Source organism: Monodelphis domestica, chromosome 5 (genome assembly GCF_027887165.1).
Source record: "Monodelphis domestica isolate mMonDom1 chromosome 5, mMonDom1.pri, whole genome shotgun sequence".
NCBI classification, from domain to species: Eukaryota; Metazoa; Chordata; class Mammalia; order Didelphimorphia; family Didelphidae; genus Monodelphis; species Monodelphis domestica.
In genome coordinates, this window is record NC_077231.1 from 165,862,136 (window position 1) to 165,886,948 (window position 24,813).

The 24,813-nt window shown below is 35.7% G+C and overlaps 1 protein-coding gene across 5 annotated transcripts in view; it reads left to right on the forward strand.

Annotated features, from left to right (window-relative positions):
* Positions 1–24,813, forward strand: part of FAM185A (family with sequence similarity 185 member A) — a 104,501-nt gene that overhangs the window by 28,668 nt on the left and 51,020 nt on the right. For all 5 annotated transcript variants that reach the window (XM_001371129.4, XM_016426067.2, XM_007504056.3 and 2 more), the window contains one exon: positions 1,564–1,605. In XM_001371129.4, coding sequence (XP_001371166.2) covers positions 1,564–1,605 — 42 coding nt within the window. The remainder of the gene's footprint in view (positions 1–1,563; positions 1,606–24,813) is intronic.

Below are 24,813 nucleotides of genomic sequence, written 5' to 3' on the forward strand. Positions count from 1 at the left end.
TTGGATTACTTAAGAATAGGGTCACCAGTAAATTAATTTATTCCAAAGAGATTTATTTACAATTTATTTACAAAGTATAGAAAGAGTGAAGTAAGAAAATCAGAGAGAGGATAGGGTAAGATATTTAGTCTAAGCACTAAGTAATTTACTTCTGGTCCCTGACTCAACCTGGGCAGGGAGAGTTATTCCTTAGTTGGAGAGGCCTCAGCAAAGCTGAGGACCTAGGGAAGTCTCTTTCAGGAGAGGTAGGTCTCTCCTAAAGGTAGTCTCTTCAGAAAATCCAGGAAAGGATTCAGCTTTTTTACTCACCATGTCTCAGTCCAAAGGAAGAGATTCAAGGACAGGCTCATCAGGACTAGGGTCTCAGGTCTAGTCAGCAGATTCTTCATCAGCCTCCAACTCAAGCTCTGTATCCAGAAGATGAAGTTCAAGTTGAACTCCACTCAGGAAGTTATAACTCCCTTTTAAAGACACTTTCTTTTGCGTCACTTCCTATGCCTCCCCCTGATTTTATGTCTATCAATCACAGTTGAAAGTTTTGCTTCAGGACAGCCCACGGGGCAGTCAGTTTGATTCTGATTCATCACCCACTATTGCACACATGGATCACAGACCTCTCCCTTAATGATTAAATGGGATTTTTACACTTTTGGTAATTATATCTAAAAATGGGTAGATCTCCCCACTCAATTGTAAATAGCATGTTTACACTTTTGGTGATTAAATCTAAAAATGGGAAGGGGAGTTCAATTAATTTTCACAATCAGGGGAGAGTTAAATTTAATCTTCACAAGAGATATAATTATTTGTCTATAAGTAGATTTTTTAAAAAACTCCTTTGGGTATAGCCCTGGTAGAGATATAGTTGCTGAATCAAATAGTTCACAGGTTAGTGATTTCTTGGATATAGTTCCAAATTACTTTCCAGAATGGTTTGATTAATCCATGGGGCCATGAACTGTACATTATTAATATGCCTCTTTTACTATAACTCTTCTAACAATTGTTATTTTTCCTTTTTGTCATCCTTGCCAACCTTATGAGTATGGGGTACAACCTTAGGGTTACATTTCTCTCTTAGTTATTTGGAGCATTTGTTCCCATGTCTTTTAATACTTTGGATTTCTTCCTTTGAAATCTTCCTATTCCTATATTCTAACCACTTATTTATTGAAAGACAGTTCTTGTTCTTAAAATTTTAAATTAGTTCCTTATGGTCTTGGAGATGAGACTTTTATTAGAGGAACATGATGTAACTCTTTGGTTTAAGTGAGATTATCTTTGTCTTCCCAGTATTTGTCAGGGAGTATATATCCTATACAGACCTGGAGCAGAATGTTTTATAATTATGTTGGAAAAGTTGCTTTTCTTATGAATAGTAAATCAGAAGGTGAACAAAATCTATGGCTGTGGTTTATTGAGATTTGTATTACCTAAGTAGGTTGGATACAGAAGTAAGTGTATAATTACCTATAGTTTATAGAACTATTCATCTTCTGTATACTGTACAACATATCCATCTTTTTAATTGTCCAATATAATCATTCTTTCTCTCTCTTGTAGGTGATTTAACAGTACACAGCAAAATGGGTAATATCACAATAGGTGAGTGTTGGCTTCTTTAAATTAACTGGGTAAATTTACTTGTGTTCTATCATTTCTGAAAATATTTTGCCTAATCAAAATGTAATGGGTTGGTACCTACATAAGTCCACAAAAGCCTCTTCAATAATATACCTGAAGAAGTTAGGTGGTACACTGGTTAGAGTGCTGGGCCTGGAATCAGGAAGATGATTCACCTTCCTGGATTAAAATCTAGCCTCAGACACTTCTAGATAAGTCACTTAACCCTGTTTGCTTTGGATCCCCATCCCCAATGTGAGATTTAAAATGGTTGTGGTCTTAAACTGTAGTGATTAAAATAGTGGAAGATATAAATTGTGATAGATATAAGAGAGGGTGAGTAAATTTGACCACAGAAATATGTTTCACTACGGTGTCTTGGGTTTAAAATCAAATATAAGGTGGTCGCCAGGGAAATATTCCCAATTATTCAAATACCCAAGTCAATTGGGTTTTATAGAGATTTTTAATTAACAATAAAATGAGTAATCAAAGAAGGAGAGAGAGAGTAAGAAAAGAATCAGTTTTTTAACACTCACCACAAGGTCTGACTAAACAGGGATTCTAGTAACACCAGGCCAGCGTCCTTCCTCAAAGAGTCTTCCAGCCAGAGATTGTTTCAAAGGGCCTCTCTCAAGAGCCTCCAGAGCTCCTACCCCAGAGGGACAGAGCCCCTCAGAGGAGCTCCTCAAGGAACTCTCCTTCAGAATGAGAGTCAGAAATCGAGATCCTCAGAATGAGTCTTCTCAAAATGAGCTCCCTCAGAATCAGATCCAGCTCTTCTCTGAGCTCTTATTTTTAAGGGCAAAATCTCCTATGTCACCTCCCCTAAGTCCTTACATCTACCAATCACTGTAGATGTTTCCAAAGGACCGCCCATTTTGAATTCACAGCTGAGTAGTTTCAATCTCCTCAGTAAGTCAGAAAAAAATGCTGCTGTGTCGACAAACCTCATCAAGAAAAAACCTCTGAACAAGCTATCACCCTTTTAGGTTTAAGTAGTTTACAAGTTGCCCCACCTTTATAAGTACTTAGTATCCCATTGTATCAATTCTAAAATAGTAATGACTCAAAGAACTTCCTGTCCCTTCCATAAGCATGGATCAAAGTACTTTTCATTGTTCTCAAGGAGCTCTCTGTCCTAAAGCAGTCCTAAGAAGGGTGGAGATGGGATATTCCCAAGGCAAGGAGCCCCCACACTCAAGTAGAGTTCTCACCATCTGCTAGGGAATTTTTTTAAGTAGAAGATTCCCCAATGGGGGGAACCCCTAACATTCATAAGTCTGAGAAATTTTGAGGTTTACACCAACCAGCTTTCCTTATCTGTAAAATGAGCTGGAAAAAAGAAATGACAAACTAGTATCCCTGCAAAAAAAAAAAATCTTGATCTTTCACAAAGAGTTGCAAGTGACTGAAAAATGACCCACAACAACAAAAGTATCTGAATTATATAATATTATACTAGTAGCCTAACCATTAGGTGCAATAACAGGAAAAAATATTTTCAGAAGGTCAGGTTGGCAGCCAGAAACATAATTTACCTGTTGGTTTAAACTTATTCCATCAACTTGCTAGGGAGTGGGAATAGAGATGACTAACTACACCACCTTGATATTTGCTCATATTTGGCATATTTGCTCATATTTCTCTGGGACCTCATAAATAGAAAGAGTCAAAGGAAGAAAGAAGAAACAGCCACTAAGTGAGTTTGAGCCTCTTATCTTCCTTCCTATTGCTGAATCACGTGTAAGTATTGGAACAAAGCGAAGAAATGGGAGTAGATTTTGGAGAGAAGAGGCCCCAGGGAGGCAAAGAAGTCCCAGGCAATGGTAGGGTTTCAAGGAGTCAGTGGAGAGAGTGTGGGGGCAATCTGAAACAGTAACAGCAGAGATGGGGAGTGTTCCTATTGTAATAAGGTATATTGACCCTTATTATTTATTGGTATTGTATTTTCCAATAGTTGTTAGTGGTATGGACAGACTCTTTAAGTTGATGTGATCCTTCATTGACAGTTGAGAAAAGATGGTTGTTATAAGCAGTTGAAGAAAAATCTTGCTCAAATTTGTTATATAAAACCCTATTTATTATAACTTTTCAAATGGTAAGAAAGAGAAAGGAAAAGGAAGCAGAAAGATAATTATGATAAAAATATTCTCTAACACTAATAAAAAATCTAATCTACATTTTCCCAAAAATCTGCCTCACAAAAGGCTTCTTCTCGATTACCCAAAATAATCCTCCTTATTCCACACTAATTAAATTCCCCAATTAGCTATCTTTCTATCCTAATACTAAAATATAATTTTAGGTAATCTTCACTAATACCTTCACTTAGCAGTTGCTCTAAATGTCAACTTCTGGTGAGACAGAGGAATTGTACCACCACTTTCTCTTCTTGACAATAGGATTTTTCCAAGTGAGAATCAACAGATCTTCTCCAACTCTCAGACCAAGCTCGTTGGACCACCTTCCTTATTTCAGGGTGGTCCAAAGAATGATCATTGGTTCAACTGTCTTTCCCAGGGCTCCTTGGGACAGTTCTCTTCCCATCATCCTTTTAAGATTCCACTCTGACTTAAAGAAATTCAGCTCACTCAAACTCAGCTCTCTATCTATAAAATTTAGAATTTAATTTCAAATAATAAAAAAATATTATATTTTACAGAGGTTTATTAATGATCATTAGAAATCAAGGAATAAATAAGATACAAAATAAAGATGATGTGCCCATGGCTGATCAGCCAATTCAAACACCTGCCTTATCACCACCAAACTAAGGACAGGAAGTAAAAAAGTTGGGACCTTCCATGTCCCCACCTAATATCCCCTATCTACAGGAAGTACATAATGATAGGAAGTCAATGGGCTCCTGAGAAATGTAGTTATTTTTTTAGGGTAACAGATTTTCAGTTATACATCCCCCCCTAAGACCCATGGAAGACTAGTCTCTCCAGTGGGTCTTGTAAACATACCAAACTTGAAATGACAATAATTTGAGGATAAGAGGAAAAGAGAACAAAAACAATAATTTCTAGGCACATTGACAAAAAGCCAATTAGGGGGAAGTCCCCTTCAGCATAAGAGTATATATACAAAACAACTGCATTCAACCCCACACAGTTCAGGTCACCACATCGCAAAGTTCACTCTGGATATCCTGGTGCAGCTTGTTGATTGTGGAGGCATCTTCATATGGTGCCTTCTTCAAAACGTTCAATTTCTGGATTCAGAGAGGTAGCATGTTTCTTAACCTAAAATTACTCTCAAAAAGAATTTAAACTTTGCAATTTAAAATAATAATAACTATACATACCCCCCTGAAGAGGATGATTGAAAAAACACAGGGATCACTTAGGGATGCTTGAGTTATGAGTTATATGAACCAATTGGCAGAGAAATCAAAACATAAAAAAAAAATCCAAATAAAAAATATAATTTCTGGGTGAAATATAGACTATCAAAGTCTTATGTGTAAAAATTCTAAGTAAAAGAAAAACAAATTTACAACAGGTTCTTGAATCAGGGCCCAATTAAAGTAATTTATAATCCACATGTCTGTAGGACAGAATGCAGTAATATTTCACTTACCCATTTGCAGCCAAGACTACAGGAAGTTGCCATACTATAAGAGAGAAAAAGGACCAGATTTTTGTGTGTGATAGGGAAGTGTCATTCCCTGGTCTGATTTTACCTTCATTCTCAGGGAGAGGGGGAGCCAGGATGATAGCCAAACTTTGGTACTTGTCTGTGAGTATTTCACAAAATGTGGATATAAGGAAGTCCTATGTCTTAACATATGTCATGTCGCAACCTTGAGTCTCACACTAGGTTCAAGTCCTCTTGTATTTAGGCTTAGAAGTTCATCAATCCCACCTCAACTGGTTTGGTCCTTATTGACCTTGTGCTCCTTGGCACTATATAGTGGCTCTTTTGTTTCCTCCTCCTGGAATCAGACACAATCATTAATCACAGTCCCATAACATTCATCAATAACTGGCAGGTTTCCATAGTCTAAAGCTGTTTGGGTATGAATTAATATTATAGCAAATATGGCATATATATTAATTTATATTACTGTAGAATAAAAAAATTAATATTGATTGTATGTACCTCAAGTACAAGAAATGAGAAAAGGGAAAAATCAAATATTCTAGTCAAAATAAAAGAAAAGCAATAATAAAAGTAAGAAAAAAATTCAGGAATTTAATGTGTTCCCCAAAAAACAGCATCCACTTGTCAAAGGATTATTATCTCCAATGCATGTGATAGGATACAGTCAATTGGTTTCAATAGAAGATGCACTATGACATGTGAGCAGTGAATTCAAGAGTCCTTCTCTCCAATTTTTATAGATGTTGGAGTAGTTAACTATATTTGGAATGGCCCTTCCCAGGAAGGCTGAGTTGCTCCAGTGCACTGGAAGTACTTTATATACACCTTGTCTCCTGCATTCAGGTCATAAAGTGAAAAGTCTTGTGGTCCTGCTTGTACTGCAGGTCTGGAATCATGGAGTTCATACAGTTTGTACTGTAATTCCTGAATATAGGAAGCAATAGTAGTAGCTCCCCTCATAGTGATGTATCTGCAGTGGAGAAAGGCTTAGCCTGTATAGGTGGATGTCCAAAAAGCATCTCAAATAATAAGATGTATAGTTCTCCCCTGAGCCTGCTTCTAAGATAAAATAGGGCCAGAGGGAGAATTTCAGGCCATTTTAAATGTTTCTCAGTGCATAATTTGCCAATCATAGTTTTAAGTTCTCTTTTCATTCTTTCAACTTGTTCTGAGCTCTGAGGATGATATGGAACCATGGAATTTGGGAGTTATCCCCAAGCAAGAATATATCTGATTTAGAACAGAATCAGTAAAATGACTTCCTCTAGCTGAATCCATATGGGCTGGCAGGCCAAAGGGAGGAATAATCTCTTTTAAAAGTACCTTAGCAACGAAAACCACTGTGCCTTGGGCTATAGGAAATGCTTCTAGCCATCTGTTCAGTTGATCTACTATGACTAAAGAAAATGTATTTTGTCCAGCCTTTGGCATTGTTATGAAATCTATCTGTAGTGCTCAAAAAGTGTGTAAACCAGAGGATGCTCAACAAAAACTTTGTCATGAAAGCCATATTGGTTATATGCTTAGTAGGTAGAGCAGGCTATACACATTTTAGAGGCTATAATAGTTATACCAGGGGCTATCCATACTCTCTTAACAGAGTCCACGATGCCCTGGGTACCAAGGTGACCATTTCTATGAAGAGATTGGCAAATTTGGTGATAGGAACTTCTAGGGAGCGGGGGTTTTCCTTTAGATGACACCCAGACTCCATTAATCTGTTTTGCTTTTAATTTTTGCTTCCATTTTTCCACTTCCCTTTCATTATAGGAAAATGATAAATTTAAGTCATCAGTGGTTGTTAATGTTAAAGTCAATTCAGGCCCTTCTATGGCCACTAGCATTGAAGCTGTATCTGCCCGGTCATTTCCCCTAGAGACAGGGTCAGTGCCACCTGTATGGGCAGAGCAATGAACTTCAGCTAGGGCTTCAGGTAACTGGAGAGCAGAAAGAAATTAATAATTTCTGCTTTCGCTATGGATTTTCCAGCTGAGGTTAAAAATCCTTTCTGGAGCCATAGCATCCTGACTCAGTGAAAAATGCCAAAAGCATGTCTAGAATCTGTATAAATTGTTGCCTTTTAATCCTTGGCAATTATACAGGCGTGTTTCAGGGCTATGAGTTCTGTACCTTGAGCACTAATATTTGAGGGCAGTGAAGCTGAACTCTCAGTGGCAACTTCTATGACTACAGCAGCTCCAGTGTAGCGTATGCTATCCCTCATAAAAGAACCATCTGTAAATAAGACTATATCTGGGTTGTCTAAGGGAGTGTCCAAGAGATTATCTCGAGGCTTTTCTGCCATGGACACTAGTGTTTCCCAGCTGTGTAATGGTCCTCCTGAAGTTGCTAAATCTGGAAGCAAGGTGGAAGGGTTAAGGGTTGTACAGCATTTCAAGGTGATGTTTTCGCTGTTTAACAAGGTTATTTCATACCTTGTAATTCACTGATCATAAAATGCCTGTGTTCTATGCCTTAGCAACAATGCTTCTACCTCATGTGGGAACATAATTGTTAATGGGCATCCCAATACTAGATCAACAGTTTTTGTCATTAGTAAAACTGTAGCAGCTACACCTCTAAAAAATGGTGGTGCTTCTGAGGCTATTGGGTCCAGTTGAGCTGAATAATAAGCAACTGGGTACTGAGAAGGGCCCAAAGTTTGAGTTAAAACACCTGAAGCTACCCCTCTTTGCTCATGTACATACAAGGTAAATGGCTTGTTTTAATCTGGGATGCCTATTGCAGGGGTAGACAGGATAGCCTGTTTTCGATCTGACAGGTGTTCCGGCTCTAATTTAAGTGGTTCCGGGACTGAATCACTTGTTGGTGCTATAAGGGGCTTAGTAATTTCCCCATAGCAAGGGATTCATTGTCTACAAAACCCTGTTGCTCCTAAAATTGCTCTTAACTCTTTCTCAATGATAGGAGCACTCATTTTTTTAATATTTTCAATTCTCTTGGGAGAAATAGAACGGGCACCAGCAGCCAGAATAAACCCGAAATATTCTACTTTGGGGAGACACCACTGAACCTTATCCTTCAAGATCTTATGCATTCTTCTGTTTACTATCTTCCTGACATGCTTCTGTGTCTGTTGAAGCCAAGAGTAGATCATCTACATATTTGATTAAGTTGCTGTTTTAAAATTTTATATTATCTGTGTCTCGGCCCTAAATTTGTGTGAACAAACTCGGACTTTCCACAGACCCCTGGGGCAAACAAGTCCATGTGTTCTGTGAGAGCCCTTCCAGGTAATATTTTTATTATTTGAGATTAAATTCTAAATTTTACAATTGGCAACCACAAAGAGACAGGAAGTAAAAAAGCTGGAACCTTCCATGTCCCTGCCTAATATCCCCTATCTATAGGAAGTATGTGATGATAGGATGTCAGTGGGCTCCTGGGAAATGTAGTTCTTTTTTAGGGTAACAGATTTTCAATCATACATATCCACCTATATCTAATCTATCAGTAATCTTTTATTGCTTACTTAATTAACAAATACTCATTACCTTATGACATCAGACGGCTGCTTGTGGGTAGTATATGAGATAAACTAATTAACTGGAGATACCGTTAAGAATGTTTTTTGAAGGTTTTTTCTTTGGTTCAGTAGAAACACAAAGAGAAACTTATATTTTCCACAAATATAAAATTGTGGACATCAAAATGGGAAGATAATAGTACATAATAATAAATAAGACAAATTAAATGAATTTTTTCTTGAAAATGTTTTTAAATCTTTTTGCATTAAGATTCAAACCACTTTTCCTTCTGTGAACTTCATTTTTCTTAATCCAATGATGCTGAATTACGGGAATAATATGTAAAATAAGACTTATTCTTAGATTAATTTATGTCCATTAAAAGAAGAATAATACATTCTCCATTATTAACTGAGGTTAACGTTAAGATCTTTGACAGAAAGAACAACTGTGTTTAGTTGGTTTTTATCATTCCATAAAACCTTAGTATTAGAAGGAACATCACAAATCTTGAGACCTAACCCCTTAATTGGATGCCATTCCCTTCTATAAAATTCTGATGACTGCCTAGTCTCTGCCTGAACGCTTTAGTAAAAGAAATTCCCTTTTTCATGAGGGATCCCATTCCATTTTTTGAAAACTAATCATCTACCTTTTGGATGAAACTAAATTTGCATTTATCAGCATAAATTAGAGGTAAAGCTGTATGATACTATCCTAAAAACATGCAAATATGAAATACATACCTATTGGAAACTCAAAAACTGAAGAATTTTAGTATTTTATGAAGACATATCAAACTAAGAGAAATAAGTTATATATTCACTTTCAGCTCAAATCACAAAAATAAATGATAGTTTTACTGTTTTGAGGATATTTATTAACAAATGCGCAGAATTCAACAGTGCCTCATAACATTTTCAAATGAATTAAAGATGAATTTTGTCATTTTTTGAGGAAAGTCAACCATAAAGTTATTAAAAATTTTCTACTTTGGTTTTGATTGTGACCTCTTTTTAAAAAAAAATACTGTACTGAATGTCATAATTCGTTGAAATGGTTGACATTGCAAAAACCCAACCTTCTTAAGAAAATTCTAACTACTTAATTTATCAGAGGAGATTAATTTTATTTTGGGACAGAAAATCTCTTTTCTCTGGGTATGTATTTTATCTTTATTATAGAATTTCAAAAACAAAAGGTCAACATTTCAGAAATTAAAAATCATTGTTTTATTTTCAGCTCTGTCTGGACAATACTATTTTATCCTAACTTCTTTTTACCTAGAGGAAAGTGGCCATTAAGAAACTGCCTGTATCATATTTAGAGAATTCAGTTTTTCATGTAGAGATTTGTTTTTAAGGTACCTCTTAAATAGCATGGAAGTATTGGTAATGTTCAAAAATAGAAAATCTCAGGATTTTTTTTCCTTTTTTTTTGGTACAAAGTATTCAGTGGTTTTTCAATGGATTATTGTCTTTTAAAGACTTTTTAAATAACAAAGTCAGATAAACTTTTATTAGCTAATTATCTTTATCACTGTATTGATTTCTACAACTTAGGACCCTATGAAAATTTTTTATTTTAAAATAACCTGAAAATATATGATGTATGATTGTATATATTTTTCCTTATGTTGAAAAGATACTTCATGGTCTCTATTACTGTTAGGAATGTTCTAGTCTGAGGCCAGGCTGAGGGTCTCAGCCTACCCAGGAAACAGATGCTTCCTGTAACTGACCTTGGGGAATCCTGCCCTTGACCTAGAGATTTCTTTTTGCTATAATTTAAACTCCTGTTTATCTTTAGTCCCTGGCTTAGAGTCTCTAAATTTTTTGGGTAACTCTGACTTAGTTTAATGGATATGCCTCGTCCAATCCCTAATTCCATGCTCCTCCTTTGGTGCTGCATTTGTGCCTAACCATTAAAGTACCAGCATTCATACCACTTTCTCCTCTGTCTGCCAATATGCTCAGCTCTATTTATTTCCCTATATTTTCCCTCCTGTGAATCAGTATATACAGTCAGAAAAATTACCCAAAGGTCCTGTATGCCCCATTAAACTAGCTAACCTAGCCAGCTTAAAATTCCTATGCAGTCTGATTCACCATTATTTCCTAGTACCTTATATCACTGCATTTAATACTACTACTACTACTACTACTAATAATAATAATACTTATATAGTGCTTAATATGCGCCAGGTATTATGCAGAGTACTTTGCAATTATGATCTTATTTGATTCTTACAACAATTCTGAGCAGAAGGAGCTATTATTAGCCACATATTACATATTAGGAAACTGAGACAAGTAGAGATTAAATGACTTGCCCTAAGCCACACAGCTAGTAATGTGAAGTCTGGTTTGAACTTGGGTCTTGTAGATGCCAGACTAGGCTCTCTCTGCACTATGGCACCACCTATCAACCCCCCATTTCTCCCTATACTACTCCCAAACATGTTTTTCATCTTGGCTGTGACATTGTCATATGACTCCTTAGTACCTTTGCATCCCTCACCCCTGCTCAAGTTATACTCTGCTGCTTTCTCAGTCTCAATCTCTGGATGAATCAGTCCTTTTTGCTGTTGCCTTGCCAGACCCCAAATTTTGATTGTTATCACCTTTCCTCTCCTTCATTCCCATTTATATACTGCTCAACAGAGCTAGATAAATGATGAACCATTTTATTAGATTTATCGCAAATTATTTGGGCCCTCACTACAGCAAGATGATCCTTTTATTCTTCCCTAATTGATCCTCTGTCACACCCACTATAGCAGGTCTTCCAAACCTCCATTCTACTCAAGCTTTCCATACCTCTCCCTACTTTCTTCTCTTAGGACCTTATCCCATCCCCCCCCCCCTTACTTTTTACCATGAGCTCACTCTTTTCCCTTTCTCATTTTACATCCCCCTGACATTTTCTGTCTTCCTCCACTCCTGTCTATCTTGGATGAAGATAAAGCCTTTATTTTTGAGGTAAATCCCTGTATATGCATCCTTCATTTCATCCCCTCCTGTCTTCTCTAACAGATTGTTTTAGCTATCATCTTCCCAATCTTCCAATCCGTTCTAACCTTCCCTGCTGCCCACATGTATCCTCACATTTCCCTCATCCTTAAAAAAAAAAACCCTCACTAGATCCAGAAATCCCTACTCATTATTTTCATATATCTCTTAAACCCTGAACTTCTCAAAATTCATCTTAAAAAAACAAGTAAGCTTAGTATCTCTACTTCCTTTCCTCACTTGCTTGTAAACCCTTTGTAATCTGCATTCTGACCTCACCATTCAACTGTTTTTTTGCCTCTTAATTGCCCAAACTAATAGTCTTTTCTGAATCACCTTCCTTTACCTCTCCTTAACATTCTAGAGACAGTAGGGAGACTAAATATTCTTTTTTTTAGTCAAATCAGTTTATTTAAATGATTTTTTTCCCATTTGAATAAGTTTATTTAGTCAATTTAGAACATTATTCCTTGGTTACAATAATCACATTATTTCCCTCCTTCCCCTCCACCCACTCTTTCCGCAGCCAACACATAATTTCATTGGGTATTACATGTGTCCTTGATCAGAACCCATTTCCATGTTGTTGTTTATACTAGGATGTTCATTTAGAGTCTACATCCCCACCAATATGCCTTCAACCCATGTATTCAAGCAGTTGTTTTTCTTTGGTGTTTTTACTCCCATAGTGTTTCCTCTGGATGTGGATAGTGTTCTTTCTCATAGATCCCCCCGGGTTGTTCAGCATCACTGCATTGCCACTAATGGAGGAGTCCATAACATTCAATTGTACCACAGTGTATCAGTCTCTGTGTACGATGTTGTCCTGGTTCTGCTCCTCTCACTCTGCATCATTTCCTGGAGGTTGTTCCAGTCTCCAAGGAATTCCTCCACTTTATTATTTCTTTGAGCACAACAGTATTCCATCCCCAACATATACCACAATTTTTTCATCCATTCCCCAATTGAAGGGCATCCCATCATTTTCCAATTTTTTGTCATCACAAAGAGCGCAGCTATGAATATTTTTGTACATGTCTTTCTCCTTATTGTCTCTTTGGGGTACAAACCCAGCAGTGCTATGGCTGGATCAAAGGGCAGACAGTCTTTTATCGCCCTTTGGGCACAGTTCCAAATTGCCCTCCAGAATGGTTGGATCAATTCACAACTCCACCAACAATGAATTAATGCCCCGACTTTGCCACATCCCCTCCAGCATTCATTACTTTCCTTTGCTGTCATGTTAGCCAATCTTCTAGGTGTGAGGTGATACCTTAGAGTTGTTTTGATTTGCATTTCTCTGATTATAAGAGATTTAGAGCACTTTTTTATGTGCTTATTAATAGTTTTGATTTCTTTATGTGAAAATTACCTATTCATGTCCCTTGCCCATTTATCAATTGGAGAATGGCTTGATTTTTTTGTACAATTGATTTAGCTCTTTGTAAATTTGAATAATTAGACCTTTTTCAGATGTTTTTGTAATGAAGATTGTTTCCCAATTTGTTGCTTCCCTTCTAATTTTGGATACATTAGTTTTGTTTGTACAAAAACTTTTTAATTTGATGTAATCAAAATTATCGATTTTACATTTTGTGATTTTTTTCTAGCTCTTGCTTGGTTTTGAGACTAAATATTCTTCAACCAGGAGAATAGCATAGCCAGACATGCTTTAGGAATATCAGTTTAGCTGTTATGTTGATAATGGATTGGTTAGGGATAGGGTGAAGGGAGTGGAGTCTCAATAGTAGGCTACTAATATAGTCCAGATGAGGAGAGATGAGGGACTAAATCAGGAATTGTGGCTATATAAGTCAAGAAATGAGGGATGGACTTGAGAGATGTTTGGGGGTAAAACTGACAAATCATAGCACCTAATTTCATGAGTATCAAGAAATTGGCAAAAGTCATGCAGTACAAATTTCAGCAAGTCAGAATGACTAGAGAGATTATATCCCTGGCTAAAATAGGGAAATTAATAAGAGACACGTACTTGTCTTCAGAGGAGATAACAATTTCTACTTTGTAATGTGGAGTTGGAGATACCATTAGAACATCCAATAAAGATATCTCCAAAGGCAATTGGTAATCTAAGCCTATGCTTTTAGAAGGAGATAATGTCTAAAATATAGGACACAGGAGCATAAATTCTGAAGTAAGAACTTTAGAGATAAATAGATTAGTCACTGGCTTCCATTTTACAGATGAGGAAACCAAGGCTCAGAAGATAAAGCCATACAGGCAGTGACAGCTGAGATTTGGTACTAGGTCCTCTAACTACAAAACCATATTTGGTTCTAATGGTCTAGGTGTCAGTCTTCATAATGATGATAATTGAGCTTATGTAAACTGATGAAAGCTCACCAAGTAAGTATGTATACAAAAGGGCTTAGGGATCAGGAGTGAACCTTTGTGGATACCCACAGTTAGTGATGACTCAGCAAGAAAGAAGGAAAAAAGTAAGGCCAGGTCAGTAGGAGGTCAACCAAATGAAAGTACTGTCACAAAAACTAGGGCCAGAAAAAAGTGTTCAGGAAGGTAGAGGTAGATAGCAAAAATGAGGTATGGGGTGGGATGAGGCCAAAAAAATGAATTCTATTTTGCAATTAGAAGATAATAGCGAAATTATTAGAATTATTAAAGGAAAAATTATTAAGCTATTAGAAGAAATTTTGGAGAATGTGATTTTGCTTGGGAGACTGATGATAAATTTGGAAGAGTTTGAAAAGTGGGGAGGAGGTAAGAAATATAGATGATAGCTTGAGGGAATATAAACGATCTTTTTAATTTGGGTTTTATTTTTAAGGATAGGAAGATCTGAACATGTTTATAAGTAACAATGAAGGGACTGATTGATTAGAAAATATTAAAAGAGAGAAAACAGTTGATGATGGGGACAAGTTCCAAATAGCAAGAGTTTAGGATCAAAGGCACAAAAAACGAAGGTTGGCATTGACAAGGAGCCATCAAGCCTTCTCTTCAACAAAGATTAGAGCAATAAACAATTGACCCATAAACATTTATTAAGTATTTACTATGTTCTAAGTACTGTGAGATAGTGGGAGGTGATAGGAATTTTGAAGTATAAAATAGAGAATAAGGGAACGCACAGCAGATGACCTCTAGGGGACAAGTCCCTATGATTAGAAAGAAAGGAATCATGTCAGAAGCTTAAGTAGAGGGGCAGCAAGGTAGCACAGTAGATAGAAAGCCCAGGCCTGGAGTTGGGAGGACTTGGGTTCAAATATGGCTCAGACACTTTCTACTAGGTGTGTCCCTAGGCAAGTCACTTAACCCCAATTACCTAGTTCTTACTGTTCTTCTGTCTTAGAATTGCTACTATACCAGAAGAGGAGGTTTTAATTTAAAAGAAGCTTAAGTAGAAAAGAGATTTGAAGCAGTTCCTATGGAAAACATACATTCAATAAGGAAATAAGATTTATGTTGCAATGGGAACCCATTTGGAATTAGATAACATGTATTCATTGGTGTCAACAGAATTGTGTCTTTATTGGTAATAGAGAAGATATCTAATGGGGGCCGATCACTGAGTATTAGGGTTTAGAAAAGGCATGAATAATGAAAGAGCAAGGGGATAAGGACAGAAGACAGTATGAACTGGTTAAAACTGAGGACAAAACTACCACAAGAAGGAAAGATGAAGCCAGAGAAAAATGATAGATTAGGAGATTAAGAGGAGGGGCTTGGAAGTTAGGGAAAGGATGAAGAATAAGCATTAGAGGAGTTTGATAAGGATACAGTGAGTTATGGTGGAATTTCAAAGTTCTAGATTCTGCAAAATGGGAAACTTATTATCAGTAATCAAACCAACAGAGATCACATGATTATCTCAATAGATACAGAAAAAGTCTTTGACAGAATACAATACTCATTTCTATTGAAGCAGATGATATGATGGTATACTTAAAGAATCCTAGAAAATCAACTAAAAGGCTAGTGGAAATAATTAACACTTTAGCAAAGTTGCAGGGTACAAGATAAACCCACATAAATCATCAGCATTTCTATATATTTCCAACAAAACTTAGCAGCAGGAGTTAGGAAGAGAAACTCCATTTAAAATCACTCTAGACACTATAAAATATTTAGGAATTTATCTGCTAAGACAAACATAAGAATTATATAAACACAACTACAAAACACTTCACACAATTAAAAATGGACCTAAATAATTGGAAAAATATTGCTCATGGGTAGGATGAGCTAATATAATAAAAATAATAATCCTGCCCAAATTAACCTACTTATTCAGTCCCATACTTATCAAACTACCAAAAAACTTTTTTCTATAATTAGAAAAAATCATAAGAAAGTTCATCTGGAAGAACAAAAGATCAAGAATATCAAGGGAAATAATGAAAAAAAAATGTTAAAGATGGGGGCCTAGCAGTACCAGATATTAAACTGTACTATAAAGCACTGGTTATCAAAACAATATGGTACTGGCTAAGAGACAGAAGGGTGGATCAATGAAATAGACTAGGGGTAAATGACCTCAGCAAGATAGTGTTCAATAAACCCAAAGATCCCAGCTTTGGGGACAAGAACTCACTATTTGACAAAAACTGGGAAAATTGGGAAACAGTATGGGAAAAATTAGGTTTAGATCAAAGTCTTACACTCTATACCAAGATAAAAACAAAATGGGTAAATGATTTAACTATAAAGAGTGAAATCATAAATAAATTAGGTGAGCATAGAATAGTATACCTGTCAGATCTGTGGGAAAGGAAGGAATTTTAGACCAAGCAAGAAAGAGAGAACATTACAAATTGTAAAATGAATGATTTTGTTTATATCAAATTGAAAAGGTTCTGCATAAACAAAACCAATGCAACCAAAATTAGAAGGGAAACAACAAACTGGGAAAAATTAATAACAAAACTCTGACAAAGGTTTAATTTCCCAGATGTATAGGGAATTAAGTCAAATTTATAAAAAAACAAAATTAAAAAAACAAGCCATTCCCCAATTGACAAATGGCCAAGTGATATGACTAGGCAGTTTTCACAGGATGAAATAAAAACTCTCAATAAGCACATGAAAAAAATGTTCTAAATCCCTCCTGATTAGAAAAATGCAAATTAAAACAACTCTGAGATACCATCTTAAACTTAGCAGACTGGCGAATATGACAGGAAAGGAAAGTGATAAATGTTGGAGGGGATGTGGCAAAATCAGGACACTAATACACTGCTGGTACAGTTATGAATTGGTCCAACCTTTCTGGAGGACAATTTAGAACTATGCCCAAAGGGCATTAAAAGACCGTCTGCCCTTTGATCCAGCCATAGCACTGCTGGATTTGTACTCCAAAGAGATAACAAGGAAAAAGACTTGTACAAGAATATTCATAGATGTGCTCTTTGTGGTAGCAAAAAACTGGAAAATGAGGGGATGCCCTTCAATTGGGGAATGTCTGAACAAATTGTGTTATATGTTGGTGATGGAATACTATTGTGCTCAAAGGAGTAATAAAGTGGAGGAATTCCTTGGAGACTGGAACAACCTCCAGGAAATGATGCAGAGTGAGAGGAGCAGAACCAGGACAACATCGTACACAGAGACTGATACACTGTGGTACAATTGAATGTTATGGACTCCTCCATTAGTGGCAATGCAGTGATCCAGGACAATCCAGAGGAACTTAATAGAACGCTATCGACATCCAGAGAAAGAACTGTGAGAGCAGAAATGCAGAAGAAAAATATGATTGATCACGTAGTTCGATATGGATATGATTAGGGTTTTGGCATTAAAAGATCACTCTACTGCAAATATGAATAACATGGAAATGGGTTTTGAACAATGATACATGTAAACATAACCCAGTGGAACTACTTGTCGGCTTTGGGACAGGGGGAAGGCGGGGTGAAATCGTAAATCATGTAACCACGGAAAATATTCTAAATTTAAAAAGAAATTTTTAAAAAAGAAATAAGAAACTTATGAAATGGTAATGAAATTAAGAGTAAGTCTCTGTGAATTCATGTGTTAATATTAAAGAGTACTCTAGCATGGAGGAAAGAACTCTGCTTTTGGATTTAGAAAACTTGAGTTCAGATCTCACCTCTAATATTGAACTCTTGTGTGTCCTAAAGCAAGTTATTTAACTTCTCTGACTTCTTTTTCTTCACTGGTAAAATAAAGGGAATGGACAGTTAAACCTCTTAGGTTGCTTCAATCTTGAAGATTTGTAGCTGTTACATAATTTTTTTTTTTTTTTGGAATTAAGCAACTTAGTAACTCAGTAGCTGAGGAGTAACTGAAATGTCTTAATGAGAACTTTCACCAAAAATTTGATCTTGTTATTAAATTAAATTTTTAAAAATGCCCTTACCTTCTGTCTTAGAATCAATACTGTTTATTAGTTTCAAGGCAGAAGAGTGATAAGGGATTAAGTGACTTGCCCAGGGTCACACAGCCCGAAAGTGTTTGAGGTCAAATTTGAACTTAGGACCTCCCATCTTTAGGCCTTGCTGTCAATCCATTGAGCCACCCACCTGCCTCCTGTTTCAAATTTTTTATTCTGAATCAATTCTCACCTAAATCCAACTTAAGCCTCTACCAATTGATGACATAAACAGATAATATCAGACATGATGCAAGCATTTCACAAAAAAAAAAGTACACTCTATGACAGCCTACCAACTGTAGAAGAGAAATATATAGAAATGTTATTCTGGACTATATTTTTCATTAAACCAAAATATCCTGATTATTATTTTTAAGGGCCATTTTATTTCATTTCTTCATTGTCTTTATCTTCCATCAACTTAATAAATAACAGATTTTAGTTGGAGCCTTATGTTTAGACTGTGAGTGCCTTTTCTGTGCACGACTTAGTATAGTGCCTGGCACATAGTAGATGCTTAATACATTCTTGTTGACTGACTGATTAGAAAAAAAAAAAGTCTTAAAATGGAACCTGGCAGTCCTGAGAAGAATATTCATCTCAAAGTGCAGGGACCAACCAAGAAAAGGAATACATGTCACAGAAGTAGAAAGGAACAGAGCAAAATCCTGCTGCAGTGTCAAAGGGGTAAGATGTGACAGATTTTACTCCAGTGAAGAGCAGAGAGGAGAGAGAGAACAGAAAGAGATGTAATCACGGAAGAAATAGATCTGAGAAATGTTCAAGTGAGAGAGAAAAAAATGAATTTGATCAATCCAGCACAAGGAACCTGTCTCTATGTTAAAATCTAGGTAATAATGTTTGATTGGATCCAATAAGCCAATAGTGAGTTCAAGGAAGAGAAACCCATGTCCTGATTGAAATTTTCATCTCAGCAGATTGCAAAAGTAAGCAGATACTTGGCACTTTTTTTTTTCATTTCAATAGCTTCTATGACTTGAATTCTTATCAAAACGTAAGCAGCAGAGACTTTTTTCAAATGTGATGTCAACATTCATGTTTGAGCAAACATAATTAATCTGGCTTAATAATAATTGAAACCATAGATAAATTGAGTGAATTTAACATGTGACCTTGGACTTTGCCAAGGAATAAAAAGTGGAAATTAGAAAATTAGTGTACTGATCCTAAAACCAACATATAGCTTTTTTATTTTTAATCAGAGAAGGGAATGTTGATGGAATTAGAATGGTTAAATAACCTGACCAGTGTAGTATATAAGGAAGAACACTGGATTTAGAATGAAAGGACTTGGGTTCAAATCCAAGCTCACTCTTAAAAGGTTACATTATTAAAAAAAAGTTTAAGAGAACCAAATCAAGTATATTTTATGGCTGGAGGAAGAGTTATTTATGGATAGATAAGAATAGATAAATCTAAAGGTAAAGTGGGAAATATTGATACATGATAGTGAAAAAATGTTTGCAGGAACAAAATCAGTGCATCTGGGATAGAAGAGAAACCATTTCAGGGGAAAAAAACTCTTCTCAATGTGACAAGGAAATCACTTTAAAAGACTGATATATATTAATTTAAGGTCGCCAAGGAATTCAGCTATGTAATTCCTAAATGAAAACTCAAGTCAGCAGTCAACCTTTTATGGAGTTTTTAATTACAAACAGGAGGAAGAAAGGTATTAGAGAGAGAGAGAGAGAGAGAGAGAGAGAGAGAGAGAGAGAAAGGGAAGAGAAGGGAATAGGGCTTAAATATCCCCTCTGTTTAGGCTGGGCCAAAAGGCCCAAGCCCTTAGATAGCTGAGGCAAAGAAAAGAGATCAGTCCCTATCATTCACGTGACCAAAATGGAGAAACAGTCTCAGAGGCCTCCACCTCCAGCCTCCTTCAGAGCAAAACTTCTCAGAGCCCAACCTCTCAGAGAAAACCTCTGGACTCCTCCAGAGCCACCTCGCTCAGAGCAAAACCTCCTCCTTCTCTCCTCAGACCCCGCTACCTTTAAGGAAACCATCTAAGTTCCCTCCCCTCAGTTCTCACATCTACCAATCACTGTCGATGTCTCCCCTGTGCCAATGGTGGTTCTAGTTTAACCCAGGACCCCCCAGAGGTCTGTGGCTTTGCACATGTCTGTTGAAGACCATATTCTCAAATAATTAAATCTTGATCCTTTGCTGCAGCCCTTCCTAAATCCTGTTACTCTAAGTAGGGTGGAAATTGTATTTTCCAAGACCTGGTTCTGTCATTCCAAGTATCTCTATTGTATCAATTCTAAAATCAATCATGACTCAAAGAACTTCCTGTTCTATGCTTAAGAATAGGTCAAAGCCCTTTCCATTGTTCAGCAAAAGGTTTCTGTCCTAAAGTAGTCTTAGGTAGGGAGGAGAAGGACCCTCCCTACCTAATGTTGGAAATGGGGAAATTTCCAACATTCATAAGTCTAAGAAATGTTAAGGTTTACATCAGATATCGCTGATACCCAAGATACATAAGAGATTTATACAGATAAAACTAAAAATAATTCCCTACGCAATAAGAGGTCAAAGGATATAATCAAATTCTTTTCCCCAAAACAAGAATTGTAATGTATTTATTACTGAAAAGTTGCTTAAACTCCTTAATAACAAGAGGAATTCAAATAAACTCGAGGTTTCTAGGCACACCCAGCAAATTGGCAAACATGATAAAGATAGAAATGTTAGAAAAACAGGCCATTAGTATACTGTTGGTTGAAATATAAATTAGCATAACTGTTCTGGGAAGCAGTTTAAAATTATGTTAAGACAATTACTAAAATATCCACAAGGTTTGAGCCAGAAATCTCACTGTTAGGAATCTATAGCAAGGAGGCCAAAGATAGAAAATCTCATACACCAGAATATTCATAACAATGCTTTCTGTAATAGCAAAGAACTAGAAAACAAAGATGATCATGGATTAAACTAATAATCTTCCACTTCCTTCCTTGCCTTCTCCTCCCTGTTATCCAATCTATTGCCAAAGCCAATTGATTTTATCTTTGTAACATCTCTTGAATATGCCCCTTTCGTTCCTCTAATGTTGCTACTGCTATGGCTGCAAACCCTCATCATATGTCACACCTGAACTGTTATAATAGCCTGCTGGTGAGCCTTACTGCTACAAGTGTCTCCTCATTTAGTCCATTCTCTACTCAGCTGCCAAAGTTATTTTCCTAATGCTGACATCTGTGATCCTTTGACCTTAAGCTCCATGCTGTACCTTGCACAAGGTATTCTATCTCCAGACTCCAGGGATTTTTTTTAATTTTTAAATTTAATTTGTATTTTCAATTCTAAATTCTTCCCCACCCATTGAGAAGGCAAGAAATATACCCATTATACATATAAAAGCTATGCAAAACATATTTCTACTTTAGCCATGTTCTGAGAAAAAAATAATGAAAAATATGCTTCAGTTTGCACTCTAGTCCATCAGTTCTCTATGCATAAGTGGATAGCACTTTTCATGATCTTTTTGGAGTGTATCAATGTATTGATAAGAAGTACTAAGTCTTTCCCAGTCTGCCTTAATTCTAGTGCCTTTTTTTCTGTTGATTATTTCTTTTTTATCTTTCATGTAGATTATTTGCAAGTTGCCTCTCCCATTGAATGGTGAGCTCCTTTATGTGGGGACTATCTTTTATCTCTCTTTATATGTCCAATCCTTTGAACTTAATGTTTATCAATTGGTTGATTTTAGGGAATGATTAAATAAATTGAGGTAATGAATCATGTGATATTATTTTTGGTAATTACACAACAAGAATTTATTAAATGCTGTCTGAAGAATCTACAGAAAAACACTGAAAAACATATAAACTGAGAGAAAGTAAGAAAAACCAGGAAAACAATGTATACAATGACTAGAATAGTTTCAAATGGAAAGAACAAAAAGACAAAAATGATGACTGCAATTATTTTTAAATTTTTTCCAGATTACACATTGATATAATTTTTAATATTTGTTTTCTGACATTTTGAAATTCATACTCTCTCCCTCCAACTCCCCTGCCCAAGAAGGTAGGCAGTATGATGTTGTACTACATAATTGTTGTATATATATTATCAGATTATATATCTCCTTGTTTGTCATGTTGTGAAACAAGACATATTAATTACACAAAAGAAAAATTTGTGGAGGAATAGAGTGAATAATGAAATGTTTCAATCTGCCTTTGAACTCTCTCTTTTTCTTTGGTGGTGGTCAAGATCCTTTATCATCATGAGCCCCTTGGAGCTGTCCGGGATCCTTGCTTTTTGATACTAGTTAAGTCATTCACAGCTCATCATCATATTGTTGTTACTGTGTACAATGCTCTCCTGCTCACTTCACTTTGTATCACTTCATGTCAATCTTTCCAGGTTTTTTTTGTGATCATCTTGTTTGTCATTTCTTATGGCACAATAATATTCTATTGCAAGCATATCCTGCAATCAATTTAGCCATTCCCTAATTGCTGAACTTTTCAGTTTTCATTCCTTTGTCACCACAAAAAGAGCTGCTGTAAATATTTTTATACTAGTGGTTTCTTTTCCCCTATCTTTAATCTCTAGGATACAGACTTAGTAGTGGTTTTGCTGGATCAAAGAGTATGCACAGTTTTATGGCCCTTTGGGCCAGATTGTTCTACAGAATAGAAATATCAGTTCACAGCTCCATCAACAGTGTATTAGTGTCCCAATTTTTCCACATCACTTACAACATTTATCATTTCTCTTTTTTTGTTACCCATTTTGGCAGGTATGAGGTGAACCTTAAAGTTGTTTTAATTTGCATTTCTCTAATAGCAATTTGGAGCATTTTTTACATGAGTAAAGATAGTTTTAAGTTCTTCATCTGAGAATTGCCTCTTCATATCCTTTTACCATTTGTCTGTTGGGGAATGCTTTGTATTCTTATAGATTTGGCTTAGTTCTCTATATATTTGAGAAATGAAGTCTTTATCGGAGAGACTTGCTATAAAGATTTTTCCCCAGTTATTTCCCTTTAAATCTTAGTTATATTTTTGCTAAAACTTTTAATCTAATGTTACTAAAGTTATTTTTCTCTTTTTTTTTTGTTTTGACTTACATTCTTCCCTTTTCCATAGGTCTGACAGGTAAACTTTTGCAACTCCTAATATGTTTATGGTATCACTTTATTTCTAAATCATGTTTGCATTTTGACTTGTATAAGGTGTGAGGTTTTGAGCTCTGCCTAATTTCTGCCATTCTGTTTTCCTATTTTCCCAGCAGTTTTTGTCAGATAGTGATTTTTTCTTCTAAAAGCTTGGATCTTTGCATTTGTCAAACAAAAAGTTACTATGGTCATTTACCATTGTGTGATGAGTGCCTAATCTATTCCTTTGGTCCTCCATTTGGTTTAACCTGTGCAGATTGTTTTGATGGTTGACACCTTATAAAATAGTTTGAGATCTGGTATAAGTAAACCCCTTTACTTCACTTTTTTCTCCATTAATTCCCTTGATATTCTAGGTCTTTTGTTCTTCCAGATTAATTATATTGGGGTTTTTTTTAACTCTATGAGGTAATTTTTTGGAAGTTTGATTGGTATGGCACTGAATAAGTAAATTAATTTAGGAAGAATTGTCATTTGAATTATATTGGCTTGGTCTACTCATGAGCAATTAATGATTTCCCAATTGTTTAGATCTGGCTTTTTGTCTGAAAAAGGTTTTATAATTGCATGGCTGTACATAATGACTAACTTTGGCCCTAGAGAAGAGTTTTTTAAAAAGTACTTTCCCCATCTACTTTACAGAGGTTGAGGACTATGGGTATGGAGTGTTTATATATTGTGTTCATTAGTTTTACTGAAATACTTTTCCTTTTAAAATGTTTGTTACCAAGGGTGGCTTGCCAGGTAGAGAAGGGAGAAAAGAAATGAAGGACATATTTTTTTTAAATGAAAAAAAAAGATAAGATTTTTTTTTAATTTAGCTAACTCACTTATGACCCTAGTTTCTTTGTCTTTAAAAGTGAAGAATTTGATTAAATGACTAATAAGGATCCTTTCAGCTCAAAATCCATGATCATTTGATTCTGCTTACCTATAGTTATTTCCCCCCCACTCTAATCAAGAACTGCTGATTTTACATAAATTTAACCTCCTCCCATTTATTTTAATTAGTGCATGATTAGGGCACAGATTTAAAAAAGGCACTCTGCAGGGTTTAAAGTTCCAACTACAATGTAAGAAAAGACTAATTGCTAAGGGAAATTGGAAAAATAAGTATTATTTTTATTAAGTTTTTATTATTTTAGTAAAATAAAATAAAATCCAGTGATCAACTACTGAAAGAGATCCCAAAATTAAAACTTCCAGAAGGAAAGAATTAAAATATTGTGGAGTAACAGTAAGAATAATAAAAGAGTTAACATCTTCTACATTAAAAGATCAGAGGGCATGGGATATGATATCCTGGAGAGCAAAAGAGCTAGGATTGCAACCAATAAATCATCCACCCAGGAAAACTTCCCTTTAGGAGAAAAAAAAATAGATTTTCAATGAAATAGAGGACTTTCAAGCATTCCTAATGAAAAGACCAGAGTTGAATAGAAAATTTGATTTTTAAATATAAGAGAAGTTTAAAAATGTAAACAAGAAAGTATGAGAGATTCAAAAAGATTAAACTGTCTACATTCCTACTTTATCATTTTTAGGGGATTTAGA